We start from the raw sequence: 16,079 nt of genomic DNA, 5'->3' as shown, positions 1-16,079 counted from the left end.
GAACTTTTTTTTATTCTATTTGCACAATATTTCAAATGTTTTTCAAGTAACGTCGATGTTTAATTTTAGTTATTACTTGAAATGAAGTGAAGAGCATGGACTGACCTTTATTGGGATTTGATGAAAACTCCAGCCGGAAGATATTATTGTTTTGGATCCCTGGGGGAAGTGTTTCCCTTCCACTGGGTCACGAGGAAAAATGTTTGTGAAACTGGATAAATGTTTGTGAAACACTGTTCCACATTGTACGGTCAGTGTCTGTTTAGCAAACCGACCCTCAATTCCTCAGTCCGTATTTCTAGAAACGCTTCTGTGCGCGACGTCGGCAAAAAAACACTGACCGACCCCCGGTGACTAATGGTGGCCGTAGGCCCCACAATCCCCCGCGCCCCAGAAACCCGTCTATCTCTCCAAGGCGCTGATTTCGTAATCAGACTGCGCATGCTCCACAGGCCCGCCCTGCATTCTGGGAACGCTTCGGTCCTGCAGTTTGTCGCGAGTCGGACTCGGTGGAAACAGGAGAAGAAACCGGGAAGCGGCGGGTGGGACGAGGGAGGCGCTGGATGAGGGGTTTAATGGTGCGAAGGGCACCCGGGCCGCCCGTCCGCCGGGCCCCCCGGCTCTGATTCGGGTTCTGAGCCGCACTCGGTGTTGCTGAGACTCCGCTCGGCCCCGCTCAGTGTCTCGGACCAGCACCGCGCATGCTCTGGCCATGGGCCCTTCCCGCGGCTGCGCGCTGCTCCCCTTCGAATTGAGATAGACCGTATTCTACCACGCGGGGCATTTTGGGTAAGATTATCGCCATTGTAAAACCCTCGCCGATATTTCTGTGATGGGGTGTGAAAGGGCGAGGTTCAGCAATCAAAAGCAAAATACTACGGATGCTGGAAATGTGAAACATAAAGAGAAAATGCTGGAAATCCTCAGCAAGTCGGGCAGCATCCGCGGAGAATGAAACAGTTAACGTTTCAGATTAGTGTTAAGGTTTTGTCAGAACTTGAAGAAGTGAAAGAATTAACAGTTTTTAAGCAAGGAGAGAGGCAGGGAAAGAGGGGGCGGGGAGGGAAAGAACAAAAGGGAAGGTCTGTGATAGGGTGGAGGGCAGGAGTGATGAAGCAAAAAAAGGGATGAAGCTGCAAGGCAAGGTGGGTGGCAATGGGTCAAGTCAATAAACAAAGGATGACTCCAGTCGAGCTTTAAAGGGCTGCAGTCAGCTGGATGCGTGAATGAGGCCGTGAGCCAAAGGAAGCGAATTTGAAGCGGAGAGAGAGGGACACGCTGTGTAACCGGGCGCAAACACTCATCCGCAGCCCAGACATCACTTCTTTCCCACTAGGCGTGAAAGGACTATATTAATTACAATAATCCATGTTCTTTGATTTTGAATAGTTTAGTTTCTAAATTGAATCATGTTTCTCCAATTATATTTCCCAACTCAGATTCAAGGCCTCCAACCCAACCCAAATGTTGGAGATGGTGCGATGGGTTTGGGTTCCAGCAGAGGGAGGAGGGTGAGTGTGTGAGACTGGGATTTACAGTCTGGTGGAATGAGCAGGAAGAATGTTCCATAGAAACTAGAATTGCCTGTTCTGAATTTCTATTCTTTATTCACAGTGAGGACTTTTGTAAACTCCAGTGCACTGATTGTGGAAAGAGCTTTAACCAGTTCCACAACCTGTAAAAACATCGCACCATTCACAGCGGGGAGAAACCGGACACATGTTCTGTGTGTGAACGAGGCTTCAACTGATCGTCCAACCTGGAGAGACACAAGGACACCCGTAGGATGGAGAAACCGTGGAAATGTGGGGACTGTGGGAAGGGATTCAATTACCCGTCCCAGCTGGAAACTCATCGACGCAGACACACTGGGGAGAGGCCGTTCACCTGCTCCGTGTGTGGGAAGGGATTCACTCAGTCATCCCACCTGCAGGCGCACCAGCGAGTTCACACTGGGGAGAGGCCATTCACCTGCTCCATGTGTGGGATGAGATTCACTCTCTCGTCCAGCCTCATTGAACATCAACTTGTTCACACTGATAAGAGACCTCTTAAATATTTTGACTGTGACAAGAGTTTAAAAAGCAGAAATGAGCTGCTGAAACTCCAACGCACTCACACTGGGGAGAGGCCGTTCACCTGCAATGAGTGCGGGAAGGGATTCACTCAGTCATCCAACCTGCTGACACACCAGCGAGTTCACACTGGGGAGAGGCCGTTCACCTGCTCCGTGTGTGGGAAGGGATTCACTCAGTCATCCAGCCTTATTGAACATCAGCTTGTTCACACTGATAAGAGACTTTTCAAATGTTCTGACTGTGAGAAGAGCTTTAAAAGAAAAAGTGATCTGCTGAAACACCAACGCACTCACACTGGGGAGAGGCCGTTCACCTGCTCCGTGTGTGGGAAGGGATTCACTCAGTCATCCAGCCTCCTGATACACCAGCGAGTTCACACTGGGGAGAGGCCGTTCACCTGCTCCGTGTGTGGGAAGGGATTCACTCGATCATCCCACCGGTTGAGACACCAGCGAATTCACACTGGGGAGAGGCCGTTCACCTGCTCTGTGTGTGGGAAGGGATTCACTCATTCATCCAGCCTTCTGACACATCAACTTGTTCACACTGATAAAAGACCTTTTAAATGTTCTGACTGTGAGAAGAGCTTTAAAAGAAAAAAGGATCTACTGACACACCAACGTACTCACACTGGGGAGAGGCCGTTCACCTGCACTGAGTGTGGGAAGAGATTCAGTCAGTCATCCAACCTGCAGACACACCAATATATTCACAATGGGGAGAGGCTGTTCACCTGCTCCGTGTGTGGGAAGGGATTCACTCGTTCATCCTACCTCAGTGAACATCAACATGTTCACACTGATAAAAGACCCTTTCAATGTTCTGACTGTGAGAAGAGCTTTAAAAGAACAAGGGATCGACTGAGACACCAACGTATTCACACTGGGGAGAGGCCGTTCACCTGCTCCGTGTGTGGGAAGGGATTCACTCTGTCAACCAGCCTACTAATACACCAGCGAGTTCACATGTGACTGCATTGGTTGGATTCTGCTGTTATCACTGCTGTTAATCGCATTCAGGAGTAAACCGTGTTCATTCTGGCAGTTGGGGGGTGTTTCTGATGTTAATAATCCATTTCACTGGACTGCAGTATCAGAATTCTGTACAAGTGTCAAATAAATCAGCTTTCTTTTAAACACAGTTTTTCTAGTCCTTGATAGCTCGATGATAAGACAAGCAGTTTGAGGACTTATGATGAAGTGAGTGGAATTCATCTTAGAACTGAGTTCCTCCACCTTTTTAAAAGATGGATCTACAAGATGTCCAAGTCTGACAGGACAGAACATTCTATTATATCACAGGGTCCACTTCAATCAGCCTGAGCAGATTTCCACTACCCTTGAGTGAAAAAGAGATTCCTGATTTCAATGCTAGACGCCCTAGCTCTAAATTTAAGCTTATGCCCTCTTGTTCCGAAGCATCACTTCCTCCCCTTTGTATTCCAGTCCTCGAGATAAAGGCCAACATTCCATTAGTCTGTGATTTTTTATCTGTGCCCGAGCTTTTAGTGATTTGTGTACATGGACACCCAAATCCCTTTGCTCCTCCACCGTTCCCAGTCTCTCACTTTAAGAAAATACTCCAATGTTTCCTTTTTGCATCCAAAGTGAATGATCTCACTCTTCCCCACATTGAACTCCACCTGCCACAGTTTGTTCATTCACTTAAACTGTCTCTTTGTAACTTCCTGCTCCCATCTACAGCACTTCCTGTGCCTCCTAACTTAGTGTCACCTGGAAACTTGGATCTACAACTCTCTATTCCTTCATCCAAGTTATTGATAAATATGGTGAAAAGCTGAGTACAGATCCCTGGGGATACGATTTTTAAAATTCGCCAATCAAAGAACATTCCCTTTATTCCTACTCTCTTCTCCGACCACCCAACCAATTCCAACCCAAGTCACAAAGCAACTTTCAATTTTGTGCACTTTTATTCATTCATCTCTTGTGCTGAACCTTATCAAATGCTTTCTGGAAGTCCATATAGACAACATCCATATTCAATCCCCTGTCCACCTTGTTAGAGAGCTCAAAACGTTCAACTAGATTACTCAGACATGAGCTGCCCTTCACAATCCATCTTCACTCTCTTTGAACAGCTCATTTTGTTTCTGATGATAGATTTCAGTAATTTCCCAACAACTGACTTTAAACTGACAGGTCTATATTTTCTTGGTTTCTCCCTCCCTCCTTTCTTAAATAACGGAGTGACATTTTCAAATTTCATATCCAAAAGCACAATTCCTCAGTCTAGAGAGCTATGGGAAATTATGACTAATGCATCTGCAATTTCCCCACCCGTTTCCTTTAATACCTTGAGGTGGGAACCATCAGGTCCTGGAGATTTCATTCTTTTTTTCCAGTTATTTATTTATATGACTGTGTATAACAGGACTGAGTGTTTCAGCGCTGAGTGTGTGTATAACAGGACTGAATGGCCCAGCCCTGACTGTATAACAGGACTGATTGTCCCAGCACTGACTGTGTGTATAACAGGACTGAGTGTCCCAGCACTGACTGTGTGTATAACAGACATGAGTGTCCCAGCATTGACAATGTGTCCAACAGAACTGAGTGTCCCAGCACTGACTGTGTGTATAACAGACATGAGTGTCCCAGCACTGACAATGTGTATAACAGGACAGAGTGTCCCAGCACTGACTGTGTGTATAACAGGACTGAGTGTCCCAGCACTGACTGTGTGTATAACAGGACTGAGTGTCCCAGCATTGACTGTGTGTATAACAGGACTGAGTGTCCCAGCATTGACTGTGTGTATAACAGGACTGAGTGTCCCAGCACTGACTGTGTGTATAACAGGATTGAGTGTCCCAGCATTGACCGTGTGTATAACAGGACTGAGTGTCCCAGCACTGACTGTGTATAACAGGACTGAGTGTCCCAGCACTGACAATGTGTATAACAGGACTGAGTGTCCCAGCACTGACAATGTGTATAACAGGACTGAGTTTCCCAGCACTGACTGTGTGTATAACAGGACTGAGTGTCCCAGCACTGACTGTGCGTCGAGTGTAGATGGTGTGTGGGAGGAGATAAATGGGTGGGGTAGAATCCATGATAGGGTGGAGTGACATGGGGTTGTCGGTGGAGATTAATTCGGTTGGAGGAGGTTACAGAGATAGGGAGGGGGCGAGGACCATGGAGGGATTTGAATACGAGGATGAGTGTCTCAAAATCGAGCCTTTGTCGGATCGGGAGCCAATGTAGTAACACACAAACAGAAACTTACGGTTCACTGCCCGGCAGACAGGTGGAGAAGACACTGATGTCCGCGGAGGAACAGTCAGGGTCACAGCAGCAGTCGAGTTCGCAGACTTCGCCAGTCAGGTCACAGGTACAAACGGGAACGGCTGGAACAAGACACACACAGTGAGATCTTATAACAGAGCACGGACGGTCTCAAAGACCATCTCCATCCCTTGTCTGTATCCACGATCACCGTCTTCACCATCTCCCAAAATCAATCTGCAGACTTATCCTCCCACTGCTTTCTACTCACCGAATTACAGCTTCCAGATACCCAGCACAACCCACTTAATAAATAATAATAATTATGTGGAGAGAATAGAGAAGCTGGGATTACTCTCTTTGGAGCAGAGAAGGTTCAGGGGAGATTTACCAGAATGGTCCCGGGGATGAGGGACTTCAGTTCCCGGGAGAGACTGGAGAAGCTGGGATTGTTCTCCTTCGAGCAGAGACGGTTAAGGGGAGATTTAATGGAGGGGTTGAAAATGAGGAGGGGTTTTGATGGAGTCGATGGGGAGAAACTGTTGCCACAGGCGGGAGGGTCGGTAACCAGAGGACACAGATTGAAGGGAATTGGGAAAAGAGCCAGAGGGAGATGAGGAGAATGTTTTTCGGCAGCGAGTTGTTCTGATCTGGAATTCACTGCCTGAAAGGGCGGTGGGAGCAGATTCAATAATAACTTTCAAAAGGGAATCGGGTCAATCCTTGAAGGGCGGAAATTTGCGGGACTGTGGGGAAAGAGCAGGGGGAGTGGGACTAATGGGATCGCTCTTTCACAGGGCCGGCACAGGCGCGATGGGCCGAGCGGCCTCTTTCACAGAGCCGGCACTGGCGCGATGGGCCGAGCGGCCTCTTTCACAGGGCCGGCACAGGCGCGATGGGCCGAGCGGCCTCTCTCTGTGCTGTTTGATTCTCGCTCACTTTTGGGCTCCGACCCACGGCCCGTTTGATCGAGAGGCGGGAGAGTGACTCCCCCCCGAGCCCAGCTCGACACCGGGCGCTGACAGAGTGGAGATTCACGGGGCCCACAGGAGGCCCCGAGTAACTCCGCCCGCCACCCCTCTCAGGCCACTCCCCGGTGCGGGCCCTCCCTCTGTCGGTCCCTCCCCCGCCCACAGCAGCGCCCGTCCGCCCACCGGCCTTGGGCCGCAATCATCATCCTCCGGGCGCGGGCCTGTTGCTAAGGCAACGCGGCGCAAGGACGTCAGCGCGGTAAGGTGAGTGACGCTTTTGCGTGATGCGTGTTACGTGGTGGGAGGAGTCAGCCCGGGGTAGTGGGGGATGGGGGTGGAGGTGGTGAGAGCTGTCAATCAAAGGGCCCGGAGTCAGCACTCACTGCGCAAAGGGTTTGGAGAATTTGTTCAAAAATGCAAAATCTGCAATGATGAAATTAAAATATAAAGGTACAAAAAAGGGAAATAATTGCAAATTAAATAACCTGAATTAAAAACAGAAACTTCCAAACTCATATAAGGCTGATGGTCTGGGTCCTCCCGCCACTATTAGTCTTCTCTCCCTGGGGCAGAGGATGAGCAGAATGATTGAATGTAACTTTTTAATGCAGAGGGCGCTGGATGGATGGAATGGACCAGCGAGGGCGGCAGTGGGGCCTGATTATATCAGCAAATTCCAGAGAGTTGGCGAAATACCTGACAGCAGTACCTTGGGATATGACAGACTAGAAATTGGGACCTTTAAATTTTGGATATGTGCAGTAGCTTTTCGTGATTGGTGCACCTGGACACCCAAATCCCTTTGCTCCTCCACAGCCCCGAGTTTCTCATCATTAAGAAATTAATCCTATTTCTCACCTGGTCCTGCAATAGATGTTCTTTTTATAACTCCCCACATCTTTACTGTCCGGCTGTGTTTCCACTGTTCACTGTCCAATAACAGCACACACTGTGAGACTGGAACTTTTAAAAAATATTTCAAGATACACTTTATTTCATAAAATTTATGGATACACACAGTTCAATGCAAATACCACAATTGCAATTCAAAACAATAGGATAGATATCATACACGCTACGATTCCGTTATTACAATTGAAAATATAGAACATATTTTCAAATACATGCTGAACAATACCAGGTAAAATGGCCTTACAATGTCATCTTTCCCCATAGATCCTTTGGGCAGGCCGCACCTTACTTCAGTGCGTCCAACAGCACGGACTCCTGGGCCAAGGATCGTGAACAGCTCCTTCAGCTGGAAGACCAGCTGGTTTTAGGAAGACCATCGGGCCTCCTTCACCGAGTTGATGGCCTTCCAGCAGCAGTTCATATCTATCTGGAGGTGCATCCCAGGGAACTGCCCGCAGTGCACTGCATCCTGTGTTACCGAGCTGTTGGGGGTGAACCCCCACTTCGACTCCACGGTATAGGGATCCTGTCTCTATGGAGGGGCGGGGGGTTATCACCTTTTACCTGAATACATGGATCGATTCGCTCACATTCATGCCAGTGTTTGGCAAACAGTGTGTGATGTGCTTCACAAACCTATCGAACCTTCGGATCAGAGACGTAGGGGGTAATTTCACCTTCACTGCTTGGGCGGTAAACTGACGGAGGAAGTAAAATCGGGCCTGTTCTATAAGGGGCGGGTGATCCGCTCTTTCAGTTCAGCCCCCAGCGATGGTGAAATTTTCCCTTCACGTGTTGTGAACCGGCGTAGTTTTAGACAATGGACCAGCTTGTGGGGTTCGAAGATTAATACTTGGGCGTAGGTCAGGAAAGGTGTGGCCGATTTTAAGTATCCCCGCCTGGCGGAAATGGCGTGTCAGAGGCGAGTAAATGGTGTCAGGTCACTTACCGCCCCTTTAACGTTGAAGTTCCTGCCTCCGCCATGGTGGGTCGGGTCCTGAGAAGAGCGGCCGGAGCAACACCCACCTGTTTCCGGGTCAGACCACGTGTAATATGTAAATCAGAGTATTATGACGTACACGGGACACCACATAATGTTAGTTACAAATGGGAGGAGGAGCCGCCCTTTCGATGGGCATTGAGTGATCCAGAACACTGAGAAGTTTATTTGTAACTCATATTTTGTGTGGCGAGGAGGAGCATTAGAGCTTTCCCTTGGCCTGCTGAGGCCGTGAGAAATCTCCCGCCTCCTGATCGTCTCAGAAATGTATCATGAGGTTTCCTTATAGATCTGTGTAACCAGGCCCAGACTCATGTCCCATTAAACTCCCTGCAGTGAGTAAACATTGCTGCCCAGCAGCTCAGAGAGGAAACGATCTTCGGAACTCCCCACTGGAGTTTGAAATTACATTCATATTTTACCAGCTAGTAACGGTCTGGGTGTTGGTCCATTATTATTCTGTTCTGGTCAAAACAAATGTCCCAATGAACAGGACGCTGTCTGACCCTGACAGCTCACCCTCAGTCCATCACACTGGGCAGTCTGTATGATGGGAAATAATCATCAATCGAAAAGGAGGATTTGATTTTATTCATTTCACGATTAAACATTAAATATTGAAATCATATTATTTCCAGAATAAAAAACAGCAAACAGTTTCATGTTAGAATCACATCTTTGTATCATTTCACAACACCGCATTTGTCGCGTAAGATATGATTCCTCTCTGGTATTTCCAAATGTATTTAAATGATTGGTTTAATATCAGTTACTTTCGTGAATTCATTTATGTCAATGGATGGTAAAATCAGGCGCGGTGAATAACGGGCGCCCGATCCGTTACAGCCCGTCTCACGCCACCGACAAACGTGAAAATCCACTCTCATTGACTTTTTGTTTAATTTCAGTTGAAAAGACTTCAGACGTTTCTATGATTTAACTAATGTAACAATTAGATTCAGTCGGTATTTCACCCCGTTCTTCAGCTCCTCTCTGAATTTAGTCTGGGTCACAGCATAAATACACGTGTTGGTGCAGGAACTGAGAAGTTGAAGCATGAATCCGGCTGACTCAATGTCACTGACTGTATAGTACTGGGTATTTGTTGTATACAGAGAGATAACATAAAAAACGAGTGTGCTCCATAACAATATAAAACTGCCTGATATACTGAAGAGTAAAATGATGGATTTCCTTCGGTTCTCCATCTCTGGATCCTTGTGATTCTCTTCATTGCTGCGGCCCCGGAGTCCCCTGCGGACTCTATTGGCCGCTAAAATGTGGCTGACGGTGAGAACATTGAACAGCAAAATCAGAATGAATGGGAGACAAGGAGTTGAAACAACAGTAAACAAGACAAACGCTACCCATGCGGGTGAAGTGAAAAAGTTCGGTTTCAAGACACAACCCCGGGGTACATTGTCCATTATATATTCCGGATCAAATACAAAGTACCAGGGAATGTTTAGTAAACAGCTCAGCGCACTCACCACCCCGATAACAGCAGCCGCCGTTTTCTCGGTGCAATATTTTGTTTTCAGCTTCTGACAACTAATGGCCACAAATCGATCAAAGGTGAAAGCCACTGTGAGCCAGACAGAAATCTCGGTGGTTGCAAAAGTCAGGAAGTCAATGACCGAACACACGGGAGTAATTCTCAGGAATGAATTTGGGAAATAAATCAGTCCAATCCATTTCAATATCGGATCAGTGATAACGACCAGGAGATCGGCCGCCGCCATTCCCACCAGGTAGCGAGTGATACATTTGGAGAGTCCGCACTTTCCTCGGGACAGGATCACAATCGCCACCAAGTTAACTGTAAAAGAGAGAGAAAAGAAGCAGAGAAATTACTGATCAGACCTCGAGCGAAAGCAGCAGTTTGAGAGGATCTGGGGTGAAATTTCCAGCTTTGTTGCTGCATCAAACGGTGGAAACTGATTCACTGACCTGGGCAGCGCTTTCGGACAGAGAAATGTTTTTAAACACAATGATCAATAATGAATTGGGAAATTGATACAGAGAGTGAATAAAGTGAGCACCAGATCCACTGGAAGGGCCGAGTGAGGGGGCAGTGCCAGTGGGGAAGGGAGGAGGGATTTAAACACCGGGATTCCAACAGGTTAAATCCGGATTTGGGCTCCAGATGGACGGGAAAGTGAGCGAGGGACGAGAAGGTGAGGGGACAGGGGGAGGTTTGTTGCTCTGGGTGGAGAGAGCCGACTGGGGCTGGCACAAAACGGGAAAGACCGAGATCCGTGGCGGTGAGTTTGAGGCTTCGTATTGGATTAGAAGAGGCAACTGGAGGCCGAGCGAGCGAATGCGTTTGGGAGGGAGACAAAGGCAAAGGACATGTATGAACTGGAGGGGAATCAGTAGCAGATAGTTTGGGAAAGCGAATGAACTGAGGGAACGGAAGAGGAAACGGAGGATTCGATGCCGTGGGAGGAGAGGCTGGGATTCACAGGGAGAGACTGCAGCAGAGTGTTAGAGGAAATCTAATCTACAGGTCCAGCTCACACAATCCAATTATTGAATTCAACCATTAATTTATGTGGTTATTAGTGTCAATGAACTGTTCGTTGGTTACATAATGTGTTCAATAAATTTTCTTTGCATATTCAACTAAAATTACATTAAAATACAATCATTGAATTCGCTTCGTTCTTTATTGAATAAAACTGACACATAGCTTCTAGAATACAATATCCTCATAATTCAATTCGATCAAGAAATCACTGATCCTATTCTTTAGATACATTTCAATTATGTTTATTTATTCAATCAGTAAACAAGTGAAAGGAACATTCACATAAACAGACCTAGGAGCTGATAGTGATAAACACACCCGGAGAGAATACAATAAAACTCTCACAATCTGACAACATCCTGATAAAATGTTCAAGTCACATTTCCACTTCATAATTGTACTGGAAGTTTCAGCAGTTCATTCCGATGAATTATTCACACCGCTGCTGCTCTCTCTCTCTCCCCTCTTTCTCCTTCTCTGACTGTATATCTCTCTCCTTGTCTCTCTTTTTCTATTGTTCCTTCTCCCCCTATCTCTCGTTTTCCTGCTCAGTTTCTTTCTCAATCGCTCCTCTCTATTTCTCCGCACTCTCTCTACTCTCTTCCTCAATGCCCCTTTTCACATCCGAGTAAATCCGAACATCCTGCGCCTGCTTTCCCTTCACCAGCCCCGTGTTCAAACGATTTTGTTCTTAGTGTCAGTTTGTTAAATGGTGAAGCCTCTGTGAACAGTTTAATGTTTCTACAGATCATCCAAATCTCCACCTGTTCACCTGCACTGTTCACTTCACCTACAATGCATGGAATAAACAGAATTGAAACCCTCTTCCAGACACACCTCACAACAATTGAAATTCCTTCTCCTGTAATTACAAAGTACAGCGTTAGATGGCGGCATTGTTCAATGAACAAAACGCCGACATCACCGCTGCCACTGATAATCCACGGAGAAATAGAAAGGCTCCTGATTCCAACAGATAAAGTGCAAACTGATACAACATAACCTCAAAACATTGCATTTTACAGTGAATTCATCGACAGTGAAGCAGAGAATGAGATGTGAAAGAATCAGCAGCAAACTCATTTCAGTAGCCAGACATCTGAAGCGGTGTCAGATACACACACAATGAAATTATCTTTCATAACAGTGATAACCAATAAATACATTGAAATCCCTGTTAAACCGTACCATGTTATCGGGGAGGGAGGACATTGCGCCGCCTCCTTGTGACACCGTGACCGTGAGCTGTCTCATTATCAATCACTGAAAACACATTGATGACAAAATATTCCAGGACAGGTTAGTTCCACAACATGAAACTGTTCACAGCTCCTGATGGTCTGAGACCAGCTCTTAGCCCAGACACCTGATTCCAATACATTCAGTACAGAGAATAATCCAGTAAAAATGCCAGGGTTGGATATACAAGATCATAAGGCATACAATGCAGCTGCTATAAGACAACAATAGCAGAGACTGAGGACAATCGATCAACTGATAGAACAAAACAGTCCACTGTATAATACACGATGGGAGAAAAATAATGCCAAGTACAGCAGCAGAGTTAATACCGATTTAGACCATGAACAGCTGAGATAATGGCTTACCTGGAACTCCAACGGCTGCAAGGACAGGATAATAAATACATTCTATCTGATACATTATTGAATATCCCATTTCTGTGAGAAGCAGTAATGTCTGTTGGCCTGGAAACCGCAGCTCCGGCAGGCAGTCTGTGTGGATTCATTACAGCGATCCCTGATTTATACAGAGGGTAAATCTCCACTGACACGGTTATACCCCTGATCATTGCTATTAGTTACAGTCACCTGAACAAACACATTTCTTCAGCAGCTTTGCCCAAATGTAAGTGATGACGTGGATATATCACAAACATCTCAATGTTCAGAACCTTGTCTTAATGAGACCTCTCTCAGGAATAAAGTTAAAAGCTGTGCTCAGAAAGGACTGGTCCAACAATGAGCGGCTCCATTTACAGTTTTCATATAATTGTATTGACCATGTTCACTCCTGCCGATTCATTTATAAATTTTACAGATTTCTCCACATTGTGCATTGAATCCAGGGACACAAGCAGAACCGTTTCACTCTGTTCCTGCAGTTTCCCAGTTACAATATGAATTTTGAGTCTCTGACACGAAGACAGCCTCTAAAAGAGACACCATCCTTTCAGGCAGTGCTTAACAACACTCCGTGTGAAAAATATTCTCATTTCCCCTCTAGTTGTTTTGACAATTATTTTAAACCTATGACCTCTGGTTAACAATCCAGTTGCCAGTGCAAACAGTTTCCCCTATTTGCTCGATAAAAAACCCTCATTATATCGAACACCTCGATTAGGTCTTCCCTTGACCCTCTCTGATCTAAGGAGAACAATCCCAGCTTCTCCAATCCCTCCACATAACTGAAGTCCCTCATCCCTGGCATCACCCAGGTAAGTCTTCTCTGTACCCTGTCCAAGGCCTTGACATCCTTCTTAAAGTGTGGTGCCCAGTGTTGGACACAATACTCCAGCTGAGACCTAACCAGTGATTTGTAAAGGTTTAACATGACTTCCATATTTGTGTATTCAATGCCCTTATTTACAAACGCATGCATCCGATACGCTTGCTTAACCGCCTTATCAACTTGCCCTGCAACTTTCAAAGATTTGTGAATTTGCGCTACCAGGACCCTCTGCTCTTCCACCACCCCCAAAATAGTACATTGAGTTGCATCGAAACTACAGCACTGAAACAGACCATTCGGCCCAATTGATTAATGCCAGCCTTTATGCTCCACATGAGCCTCCTCCCTCCCATAATCTAACCCGACCAGGATACCCTATTCCTTTCTCCCTCTTGTGCTTATCTAGCTTCACCTTAAATGCATCTACGTTATTTGCCTCAACTATGTGATGGCGTATTCCACATTCTTACCACTCTTTGGGTGAAGAAGTTTCTCCTGAATACCGCATTGGATTTATTAGTGACTGTTTTATATTTATGACCTCTAACTATGGTCTCCCTCACAAGTGGAAACATTTTCTCTACGTCTACTCTATCAAAACCTATCATTAACTTGAAGACCTCTGTCAGGTCACCCCTCAGTCTTCTCTTTTCTAGAGTAAAGAGATCCATCCTGTTCAGCCTTTCCTGATAAGGATAACCTCTCAGTTCTGGTATCATCCTTGTGAATCATTGTTGCACCCTCTCCAATGCCTCTCTGTGCTTCCTATAATATGGAGCCCAGACTGTTTACAATAATGCAAGTGTGGCCTAACCAAGGCTCCGCACAAGTTTAACATAATTCTTTGATTATCAATTCTATCCCTCTAGAATTGAACCCCAGTGCTTGATTTGCCTTTTTTCTAACCTGCGTCACTACTTTTAGTGATTTGTGTATCTGTAGCCCAATAGTTTATTAAAATTTCAAACTATTCTTTATTTCATAAAATTTAAGAATACATACATTTCAATGTAAATGTCACAATTACCGTTCAAAACATTACAATACAGATCGTACAAGCTGTGACCTCATTATTACAATTCAACACACAGTACATATCTTCTAATACATGCTGTACAATACAAGGTGAAATGCCCTTACAACGTGGCCTTTCCCCATAGAGCCATCCCGTAGGCAGCACCTCGCTTCTGTGCGTCCCTCAGCACCAAATCCTGGACGTTGGAGAGTGCCAGTCGGCAACACTCGGTCATGGGCAGCTCCTTCAGCTGGAAGACCAACTGGTTTCGGGCGGACCAAAGGGCCTCCTTCACCGAGTTGATTGTCTTCCAGCAGCAGTTGATACCTGTCCCGGTGTGTATCCCGCGGAGCAGCTGTTGAGCACAGTGTCCTGTGTTACTAAGGTGTTGGGGATGAACCGGGGCAGATACCAACTCATGTCTCGCCACAAATTCTGCACAAAGGGGCAGCCCACCAGGACATGGACGATGCCCTCCTCCTCGCCGCAGCCTCAAGGGCAGCTTGCTGTGGTGCTGTGATTAGATCAGCGTTGGACGGACCACACTGGGAGATCCTTTCTCACCACCATCCAGGCTACATCCTGGCGCCTGTTGGTGAGTTCTGGCGACGAGACGATCTGCCAAATGGCATCGAACGTCTGGTCGGGGAACTGCCCGATCGGATCCACCCTTCCCTTTACTTGCAGGACTCCTAGAATGTTCCGTGCTGACCACTGTCTGACGGTCTTGTGGTCTTCAGGAACGTCCCCGACTGATCCAGCTCGACGGAACGTCCTGCATCTGCTCAGCCAGCGTGGCCAGACCCAGCCTTCTCAGTGTGGTGGACTGGTAGAAACTCAACATGTAGTGACACTTGGTATTTTTATGTACTCGGGATCTACACATATCCCGAGGCAGCCACACACAAAAGTGGCCATCAGCATCAGAGCGGCGTTGGGGACACCCTGCCCCCTTCGCCTGGGGGCTTGTACATGGGTTCCCTGCGGACGTGTTCTACCTTGGACCTCCAGACAAAGTGGTGGATAGCTCTGGCGAATGTGACGGCGGATCAGCGGGGAATGGGCCAGACCCTGGCCACGTGGAGCAACACTGCGAGTACCTCACACCTTATCACCAGGTTCCTGCCAGTTATGGAGAGGGAGCGGCCCATCCACATACCAAGCTTTTGTTTGGTGTTGGCGACCCGCTCCTCACAGTTCTTGGTGCAGGTCAGGGGTCCCTCGAACCAGATCCCCAGCACCTTCAGGTAGTCGGACCTGAGGGTGAAGTGGAAAAGGGACCGGGCTTCCCACCTGCTGAAGAACATGGTCTCACTCTTATTTCGTTCACTCTGGCACCCGAGGCTAGCTCAAAACGATGGCAGACGCCCACCAGCCTGTGCACCGACCGCTGATCGGAGCAGAAAACGGTGACATCGTCCATGTACAGGGAAGCTTTAATCTGAGAGCCTCCACTGACTGGAATCGTCAACCCTCTGATACCCGTGTCCTTCCTGATGGATGTGGCAAGTGGCTTCATACAATATACGAACAAGTCCGTGGAGAGAGGACAACCCTGCCTGACTCTAGATCTGATCAGAAAGCTCTCTGACTCCCACCCGTTGATTAGGACTGTGCTATGGATGTCCCCGTAGAGCAGTCGAATCAAATTGCGGATTCCCTCCCAAAAGCCCATCATGTCCGTCTGGGATATTCTGTTGAAGGCCTTCGCCTGGTCCAGGCTGATGAGGCAGGTGTTCAACCCCCTGTCCTGCACGAAGGCGATCGTATCCCTGGGCGCTGCAAGGCTATCAGTGATCTTCCTGCCGGGTGGACTACAGGTCTGATCCGGGTGGATCACCTGTTCCAGAGCA

The 16,079-nt window shown here is 47.1% G+C and overlaps 1 protein-coding gene across 1 annotated transcript in view; it reads left to right on the top strand.

The window, feature by feature from the left end:
• The window catches only part of LOC137316682 (zinc finger protein 850-like), a gene marked incomplete at its 5' end in the record, with an annotated part of 239,239 nt that overhangs the window by 150,526 nt on the left and 72,634 nt on the right, over nt 1-16,079 (top strand). The window contains 2 exons of the mRNA XM_067980528.1: nt 1,786-1,962; nt 2,131-3,009. Coding sequence (XP_067836629.1) covers nt 1,786-1,962; nt 2,131-3,009 — 1,056 coding nt within the window. The remainder of the gene's footprint in view (nt 1-1,785; nt 1,963-2,130; nt 3,010-16,079) is intronic.

Source organism: Heptranchias perlo, unplaced genomic scaffold, assembly GCF_035084215.1.
Source record: "Heptranchias perlo isolate sHepPer1 unplaced genomic scaffold, sHepPer1.hap1 HAP1_SCAFFOLD_60, whole genome shotgun sequence".
Lineage (NCBI taxonomy): Eukaryota > Metazoa > Chordata > Chondrichthyes > Hexanchiformes > Hexanchidae > Heptranchias > Heptranchias perlo.
This window is presented reverse-complemented; position numbering and strand designations above follow the sequence as displayed.